Source organism: Cryptomeria japonica, chromosome 7, assembly GCF_030272615.1.
Source record: "Cryptomeria japonica chromosome 7, Sugi_1.0, whole genome shotgun sequence".
Taxonomy (NCBI): Eukaryota; Viridiplantae; Streptophyta; class Pinopsida; order Cupressales; family Cupressaceae; genus Cryptomeria; species Cryptomeria japonica.
This window is the reverse complement of record NC_081411.1, coordinates 725,263,270-725,273,244: the sequence shown is the minus strand read 5'-3', so window position 1 is coordinate 725,273,244 and position 9,975 is coordinate 725,263,270. Positions and strand designations below refer to the sequence as shown.

General features: G+C 33.4%; 1 protein-coding gene across 1 annotated transcript; it reads right to left on the bottom strand.

Moving 5' to 3' along the window:
* Nucleotides 1–2,371: 2,371 nt before the first annotated feature.
* LOC131049257 (adenylate-forming reductase 03009-like) lies at nucleotides 2,372–4,048 on the bottom strand. The gene has a single exon (XM_057983299.1). The coding sequence runs from the start codon at nucleotides 4,046–4,048 to the stop codon at nucleotides 2,372–2,374; it is 1,677 nt and encodes a 558-aa protein (XP_057839282.1).
* Nucleotides 4,049–9,975: the final 5,927 nt, after the last annotated feature.

Below are 9,975 nucleotides of genomic sequence, written 5' to 3'. Positions count from 1 at the left end.
AGGTTATATAACTCATTTTATTGAACTATTTAATATCCAAACTATAGACACCTAAAAATGTCTCATTGATCGTGTACTAATTATTCTTCTAGTTAGTTAAATAATTATTTAATTATTTAATTAAGTTAATTAATCTTGTTCTTCTAATTTCATATTTCCTCATCATCTTACTAATTATTCTATTTCTTATTCTTTCATCATTTAATCATTCTAGTCATTTTCTAAATATTAATTAAATATTAATTATTTAATTAATTCTGATTAATTTCCCAATTTAAATAATCTTTATTATTTAAATAAATTAATTCTCAATTTCTATCTCAATCCCATCATCATCTAATCATTAGTTAATTAATTATGATTTTATCGTTTAATTTAAATAATCTTTATTATTTAATTAAAATCCATTTCTAGCATAATTAAATAGTTTCTTTAAATTATTTAATTAACTAATTAATTCTTCCAATTTCTTCCAAATTCAATTACATGTGCATGATTTCAAAAACCAAATTGAAAATCAAAGTCAAGTTCTAAATATATTCAAATACTAAATTGAATTTAAATAAATTCAATTATTTGAATAAATATCATGCAAAGATTAAATTGAAAACCTAAGTTTAAATGCAAGCACATGCTAAATTAATTAATTAAATCATTTATCTCTCCAACTTCTATTTCCATCTTTTAGTTAGCTTTTTCGAAATAAAGTTTTCTTTGTCATCTTCTTTATTTCCTCCAATCATTCTTTTTTTTCTTTTAGTTATCTTTTTCTCAATCAGTTGACTCAATTAATCTATTCAATCTATTATGTTTCACCACCAAATCATCAGTTCAACTATCAATTTTCATGTGAGCTCACATGAGTTCCACCTCTTGATCAATCTGTTCCACTTTTCAATCAATCTTCTCCAAAAATCTATAAACTGAGCATTCAATCTCCATTTTCAATCCTCGTCCTCCTCAATCTAGACACTTTACTTTGAATCATGAACTTTGAATCTTTGTGTCACTTGCAAGTTAGTGCAATATCTGAGAGTCATGATACCACAAAGAAGAGAAGAGCAATGGAAGTTATACGCAATCACGAAATAGGGAGTCTTTAATTGATTTCATTTATAATTCATATTTTGCTTGATTGTGTTATTTCATTGTTTGTTTGTTAGAATTCTTTGATTAGATAGGGATTCATGATTTCCCTTTGTTTCTAATTGAATTTTAAAATGAATTTTACTTGCACACACAGACTTGAGCAGATTTATCAAATAGAATTGAGAAAAGAAATTTTAGAAGAGAAATTTTTATTTTAACGAAACCTTAGTTTTTTTTTTAGAAACTAACCTATTAAGTAAAGGTGTTATTCCCTTGTGTTCTTCATGTAGTTACAATGAGTTTTATATTTCTATTTATGTTAATATTGTTTGATATATACATTTTTTTTTATATTTAAATTTTAATAAACTAAAAAATAAGTATTGTTTTTATTTTATTATATATTAACTTAAAAAATCTATTATATTCTAAATATTATTATTATTGATTATTAATTTTATTTTATTTATATTATTTTTTAATTATATATATAGACTTTACATAGATTCACTATATTGTATTATTATTGTTCAATTGCAAAATTCTATATTTTACCTTTTTCTTGTAATTCATTTTCAATTCACTGTATTCTATAATTCTAATGCTCAATAAATGGACATTAATATCTACAAAATTATGTCAATAATATCTCTATCATTTTATTTTCAAAGGAATATTACAAATTTTATATACTTTATATATGCAATATATAAATTTCATGTATACATAACTCATTCAAGATTTCTATTCAAACTTGATAGATTTATGGTATTCGTAGGAAGTGCATGAAAGAATAGTTTTTTATAGAATGAATGGCTTTCTATAGAATTGCCTCCGTGATTTACTTGATAGGTAAGTTGGCTCCAATCTAACAATTTACTTAATAGATGACATCTTCAAATAATGTAATTAAATGGATTAATACAATTTAAAACAGTTTCATCCTTCCGTATACGTTATAAATATTTGTTTGGGCACTTAGAAACATGATCATATTGCATGTATACATACACTACAATTTCTTTAAAAAAAATAGATAATTGATTTTTACATGATAAATTCTTAAATTAGACCAACATTATTCCTAAACTACCTTTACGCACCTCTTCGACAAACCTATTCCATACCAAGATGCCATTGCTACTAATAAAACACATATGTGTACATACCACAACTGTACTCTACATTCTTAGCAGGCTGGTACAATTTTACGTACTTGCATACCCTGTCTACTTATTTATAATAATAGAAAGAACAACATAGAAATGGGAAAAACATGAAATCAAGAGTCCCAGATTGGCCCAAAAGCTGGAATTCCCGCTGCTTTGCATCCATTCACCACGTCCCTGCTCCCACTCGGATTACTAGTCACTATCACCACTTCCGCTCCCCATTTCTTCACTGCTTCCACTGTCATCTGCGGCACGTTTGGACGACCCGAGAAAGCAGTGTCATGGATTATCATCTTTTCGGAAGGGTAGCTTTTGATCCTTTTCACAATATCGTCTCCAAAGTTTTTCTCTATCGCTTTGGCCACCCAAATCACATAAACCTCGGCTGGACAAGGCTGCAGCATGAACGACAGGAACACACAGATGCCCGAGCCTGTGGCCACCACAACCACCTTGTTGTACATGTTTATCAGATAGGGCAGCCCTGCAAATTTAACACAACGGGTGTACAGATATTTGGGCGGATCAGATACCAAGCTTTTGGTAAAATCTCCCACCGCACCGGCGAGCATCATGTGTTCATCTTTTCCGTCGGAGATTATTCCGAATGCATGCCAATCTGAGAGGGGAGATCTGCTTATTCGCCCGAGAAGGCCGGCTTTGATTCCGCTTGGGAATTTGATTAAACTGGCGTGACCCGAAGGAGCCGATACTTGCACTGGAACTTTCCTCACAGATACCCATGGCAGGATTATGAGAACGGTGATGATTAAAGTGAACCAGAAATCCTGCTTCTTTGCAAGAACTGAACCGCGTAATCGGTAGGATTTCTCCACAGGATCGTAAGCTGCAGAGAGCATGACGAAAACCCAAAGCAAAGCGAGAGCAGTCCAGCCGGAGAAACGATGGAATCCTTCGAAGACGTTGTGGTGTAAGTGCCGCACCAGAGGGAATGCTGCGAGTGAGCTTATCACCAGAAGCCCCAGTATGGCCGATGCCACGCCTCTTATTTCCGGGGAGCTGGTCTCAGAATGGCGCAGGGTTTCCACGAGGGAATAAGTGAGCCACATGACTGAGGAAACGCCGCAGCCGCTGTGGATTCCTCCTACGCACTGAAGGAACGATGTAGTGCCGGTCTTGAGAGGGAGTGGAACCCATGACCTTCCCAACACCTTCACCACCAACCAGAACACGCATCTCAGAAAGGCCTCGTTGCGGCACAACACTAATGCCAAGATATTCCCCACTGAAAAGAGAGCAGCTTCCTTCTTAGCGTATGAAAAGTGTCCGGTGGCAGCCAAAATGAGTGCAGTCAAATTGAGTGCGAAGGAGAGAAGGAATAGACGCTTGTAAACGGTAAAGAGGCCCTGATCCAGCAGTATCACGGACATACGCGACTCCCCTGACTTGGCAGCTTTCTTGGAAGGCACTTTCACAAAAGTGGGCTGTGGATGTGGCTGTGGCAGTGGCACGCCGTTATCCTCTTCTGTAATGTGAGGTAAACTGGAGTACCTTACTGAATCAAGCTCCGCCTGTTGCTCCTCGTCGTCATCTTCCTCCTCCTCCTCACCTTCAATGTCCAAATCACAGAAATGACTGCTGGATTCACGACTCAGTGATTTTTGGAACTTTCCAGATTCATGGCCGGGAAAAATCTTGTGGTTTGAACGCTTCTTCCAAGCATTTAAAGTCATGGGTTTATAAAGCAAGTGACGCGCAGGAACAGCTTGATTACGCATTTCAAATGAGACGCCATGACAACTTGGGGACTTTCCTAATTCATCCATTTCAGTAATCACAGGACTACCTTAAAAGGAAGAGAAGAACGTAGATAGACTACTGTAAAGCTAATAGGGAAGAGAAGAAGATAGGCAGACTACTGTAAAGCAAAAAGAAGGGAAGAGAAGAAGATAGGCAGACTACTGTAAAGAAAACCAGCAGCTAACTTAATCAAAGACTCTTCAAGCTGTACATCTGCCATTCTTATGATGATATTTGTAGTTAAATCTGTGAACAGTGAATCCGCGTGAAGAGGGCGGCAGACAAAATTCCTTCAGCCGTTTGCTACCATAATTTCAATTATTCTTAAAATAAAGAAAACCGACCCAGTCAAACCCATGCTCTTTCGGATGAATTAGCGCGAAACAGCTCCTCACCGTGTCATAGTGAAAGTTACAAAGTGGGTATGCATCGCTTGTCCGTTATCGCTTGTCATCTCATCCTGACTCAATTGAAGTCGAGCACAAAATCACAAAAACTTAATTTCACAGTAAGTGTGTTCGTGAACACAAAACTTAATTAAATAAACACATCTACATCGATGTGAAATATTACAGTGGCTACTCAGCTCGGTATACTCACATTTGACCAAAATAATTAATTAAAATTAGAGACGCGGTGATTGAATTTTTTAATCATTTATTATTATCATTATTTAATATTACAACGTTGTTAATGTCGCCAAATGAATTGTAAATTTGATATCATCGATTCTTGTATTGTATCAAACCAACAGTAATGGCAACTCATAATAATCATGGTATAATACTTCTTAACCAAAGGTAAGGTACGTTTTTCGTTTAAAGTTTGTGGTACATATTTATGTTAATTTTTATTTGATTTTGGTTTTATTTTAGAGAATTTCTTGATATGATTATGCAGTAACATTTGGTAGCCGGTAGCTATCTAGAAAAATGTTGAGTTTATGCGATCTCTTTCTTAGTCTTTTGTTGTTGCGTCCTGTTTCAGGTCTGTTTTTTGTAGTTTTCGGTTTTGGGGTGCTCCCTTGTTTTTGTAGCTGGTTAGACTTTGTTTTCTATGCTTTATTTTGTGCTGGATTTGTGTTTCAAGTCCCTGTAAAACCCGTTTATCTTAATCAAAAACATTTGGTAGCCAATTTATGTCAATTTTTGGTTTTTTTTTATTCTAGCAAACTCTCATTTACTCCTCACACACATTCTTATACATTCATTCTTGTCCTTATCATTTTCACACCTATTTCCAAATATCTACTCCATTTTATTAGCTGAAAGTGTCATGCATTCATCCTTCACCCCTAAAATTTGAAACCATTATCTTGAGCCAATGTTGTAATGTGCGGAATTGATCCAACAAGCTTAACTCAAATTAAAATTTTAAAACTCAAATTATCAACTCCTACCTTTTTCTCATAGTCAGTCAAAGCTAACTTATTATAGATGTCTGTAATGAGTTGTGTGTGTGTGTGTGTTCATTTCAACATTTGAACACATCCAAAATCATCCGATCATTATTCAAAATTGTAAGTGTTAAGGAGAATTTACTAGGAATAATTTGGTTTGCAATGATCTAATTAATATTCACACCAAAAGTATCATATAGATCACTTGCATGCTTACTTGTTGTTTGTGGGACTATAAATTTTATCTTTCAAGGCGTTTGACTTAGGCGACTTGATCCTTTTGATTTGAATATTTATTATATTTATAATGAAGGTTTCTTATCATTATTTATTTTCCTTAGAATTCCAAGGTTCACTATAGTGCTCAACATTAGCATTCGAATCTCCGTGCTCTCCTTATTTAAATGTTGACTATTTGTATCTAATGTTCTGGTGCTTAGATCAAATCCTTTTAGTTATGTCATCATCAACAATTGGGCAATTTTTTAGAGTGTATTAGTATATGAAATGGATTTGACATTATTCATAAGCCCTTGTACCTTTGTTATTCTTCCTATCTTAGTTTTATGGTTGTGGCTTTTTCATCTACTCCTAACTATTATATTGGTATGTGCATTGTAACTATTTGTGAATAATATCATTACCATTTCTTGTGTTTGTTCTCATTTCCTCTTCCTTGGCAATCTTCTACTCAGTATCTACCTTCATATGAGAATATTTTTTGGCAAGTGTGAAGATCCATTGCCATAGTATTTAATAACTTGTAGTTTCCTCACAGGTTTTTCTATTCTTTGTTCAAGTTCTTATATTATTATCCTTTTTTTGACATGACTTTGTGTTATCACTCTTCTACTAATTCCTTCAGTTCCTTTATTTTATTTTTATCTAGAGATGTAATGAAGGGTTAGACACTTAATTTATTTATATTTATATTTAGTTTCTCAAAATTTGAAGGTTGTACAAAAGTTTTATTTTCTCTTCACCCAATCCCTTGTCTTTTCTTGTTCTTCTTATTGTAAATAAGAAGAATAAAAAAATAAATCATTTATCATCATAAAGCTTAATAGCCTATCCAAATATTTCATCAAGTATTACATGTGGTACTATATTAGTGGTTGTAGTAATAATTTTTAAAAATTTGAACATATCCCTTACTTAAGTCTCTTTCTCTTTGCCTCACAATTTAGCTACTTTAATATTTCTCTTTCTCTCTCTAATGTTCCATAAGTCACACTAGAAATGGGGGAGGGTCATCTCATGGGATCTCTTAATGTGAGGGACTACATCCTTTAGGATTTGTCAAAAATAAAATATAGCTAGGAGGTTTGGATTATTTATGTTAGAGATTTAATTAACTTATGGAAATTTATAAAAAGAAAATTAAAATGGTACGATAGATAACACATGCAAAATATATTTAAGAAAAATATTTACATATACACCATAGAATTAGTTTTCTCATACATTTATATTACATATATTATTTATATAATATATATTTTATATATCAAGCATAGATATAAACATTACATATATTTGGGTGGTACTACCTATATTATAGTTATTACATGTTATTTGGTTCCTTCTATACTTTGTTCTATTCTCTCTCTATTCACTTTTTTCCATTTATTTTACTTGTGAGGCCGTGTACTATAGTAGTCTTGTGGTGAATATACTTTGTTTTGTTTATAGTTACTACCTTTACAACATCCTTCTAGAACCTCACTCATTCTCTTGTCCTCAAGACAACTTGAACCACATTTTAAAACATTCCTCAAAATTTCAAAAATCTTTTTGAATTCTTTAGCTAAGGTAGTAAGCATTTATAATTGATATTTTGCAAATATGCCTTTAGCTTTTTATTGATGTCAACTACCAAGATCGAAAGTAGTTTGGTTGTATTCAATATAATTCGATTAAGTACAGTTTGTTAGACTTGTGAATAATTTTGTCATTGATGTCAAACTAGCCATCCAGTTCTATACCAGACAGTGTATGCAGGCCCAAAAATCAGTTTGAACATTATGGATGTTATGGATGTCATATGGATATAGTTATGCAAGAATTTTATGTGGTTTGTATGTATATGTAGTTCAGGTGTTGTGCTTTTTGGTTAGAAGTTATTGTGCAACATGGACAACTTTGGATGATGACCTTTTGAGGTCCCATTGAGTTCTCATTGACCTCGATATCATGGTGTTAGGAATTCTTGTTGATCTCAGTATTAGTTATGTATCCCAAAGTTTGAGTTTTTTATGGCTATCAGAAGTATCTCTTCATGTTTTTTGATTGCAGTTTCCTTGGTACGTGTGGAGTCTACATTTTGGAGATATGGAAATTAATCTTGTGACGATAGGTTTGTTCTCTTAGGTTCGAATGACCCTTGCCCTTTTTTCAGAAGTCACGATAAATGCATTGGTAATCAAAAGTATGTAAAGGAATTGTGTAGAATTATTGTAGAGTCCAACATGAGCTTGTTGATAATGTGTTGGGCTTGGCTGATACACTATTTTATAATTTCATCCTTCGGTATATATATATATATATATATATATATATATATATATATATATATATATATATATATATATATATATATATATATATATATATATATATATATATATATATATACATGAGTGGTGAATGAAGATATCAATCAAGAGAGTGTGTGTGTGTGTGATGTGTAGAAGATAGTTGGCACCAAAAGAAGAAGTTTATGTGAGAGTTGCAAACAACAAAGGAAGTCAGTGTCACAGTAGTGCAGTAGTCCTTTATTGGGCCTGTTGTAGGATAGTAGTGCAGTAGTCCTTTATTGAACCTACTGCAGAATAGTGGTACAGTGTTCTCTAACCGGATCTTCTATAAAGTCTGACATTGTAATTTGATCTTAACTTAGAACCAATCTCATGAATTTGGAGATGCAAACCTTCTTAGCTCAACCTTTTCAATTGCAGTGAGCATTCCCGCAGTTAGTCATTTCTTTTTGTATCTACAATGAGCAGTTCGATAGTGAGCCATTTTTGTAATCTGGTAATGAGCCACCAAACAGTGAGCCACCTGTTTGTAAACACAACTATAACTAGTTATACTTTTATGAGAGTTAACACTCTTCATGGTTTTTCCCATTTGGGTTTTCCATGTACAAATTTTGATGCTTATCTTGTGGTTGTGTTGTCCTTGTTTATTCTGCATTAACTATTTACTTCAATCAAGTCTATTTGATATTTTGAGGACAATTTCAATTGGTAATAAGTTTATTATTTGAAATAAGTCACAATACTAATTCACCCCCCCCCCCCCTCACAGTATGTTGGTGCTTTCAGCATGATCAATAATTGGTATCAGAGCTTTGGTCTCTTGCTTGGAAAGCTTAACCAGTAGAGGGAGATTTGTGTTGGTTGAGCCATAGCACCTATATACTTGGATGAAAAATTGAAGATAGCCCTTGAAGATTTGTAAAGCGTTGAATTGGAGAATGAAGAACTAAGGAGAATGTGAAGATAGAAAATGAATGTGTACAAAAGCTGAGAGAGAATATCCAAAAATTCAAGTTGAGACATAAGGAGGTTAACAAGCAGTTGAATCAAGCAAACAAGACCATCAAATACCTAATGTAGATGATAAAGGAAAAGAATAAGATAAAGTAGTTCCTAAAAGAGACATTAAAGCTAAAATCTAAAAAAATGTGAAAATCTTGAACAAGAAGTGAACAATCTGAAGGCAAAGAACAAGATCCTTGATGCAGCAAGCTCCTAGAAGATTTGATTAGCATGCAGCAAGTTAAGTTAGACAAAACTAGACTTGGTTTCCAAATCGATGTGTGCCCAGATCATAATGTTAAAGACGAAAATAAGTCAGATCTTGTACAAAGAAGAAGTCAGAAGATGATAAGAAATTCTGGAATCAGAAATCAAATGCAATTAGACCACTGATCTGATACCCCAATGCACAAAGGTACCCATCTTTCAATGGCTATTGTTTTAAATGCAATAAATTTGGACACAAGGCAGTGAAATGTGTTAGCAACAACAAGAAGGAAAACTGAGAGGGGGGGTGAATCAATTTTCACTAGACTAGATCAATTAAGCACAATCTCAAATCTGATCATCTGCAATAGAAAGAAAGATAACAACAAGAACAACAACACACATAACACCAATATGTTTTATGTGGAAAACCTGGTTAAGGGAAAAACCATGGTGGGAACCTACCCACAATAAGATGATACTTTGAAGTAGTATGTGAAATATTACAATAGGAAATGCACATGCATTTCGGCACACTACCTAGAGCTCACTACTGGAATTACTATGACCCAAAAGGCTCCAACCCTCAGGGAAGGTTCAGTACCTTACAAAAATATTCGGACTTCAATCCAGAAAGAGTGAACTACAAAAATAACATTTGTTGATTCTTGATGACAGTTCTAGTTAAGCTCATATGTCTGCCCTTCACCAATCTCTACTCAATACACCACAACGAAAGATGAATTCACTTGTTCACACATACACCACTCTTTGATAATGCAGACTCAACACCTATGTTCTAAAT

Bases quoted from the DNA above. Each gene is read 5' to 3' on its own strand.
- LOC131049257 (XM_057983299.1), bottom strand. From the start codon at position 4,048: ATGGATGAATTAGGAAAGTCCCCAAGTTGTCATGGCGTCTCATTTGAA.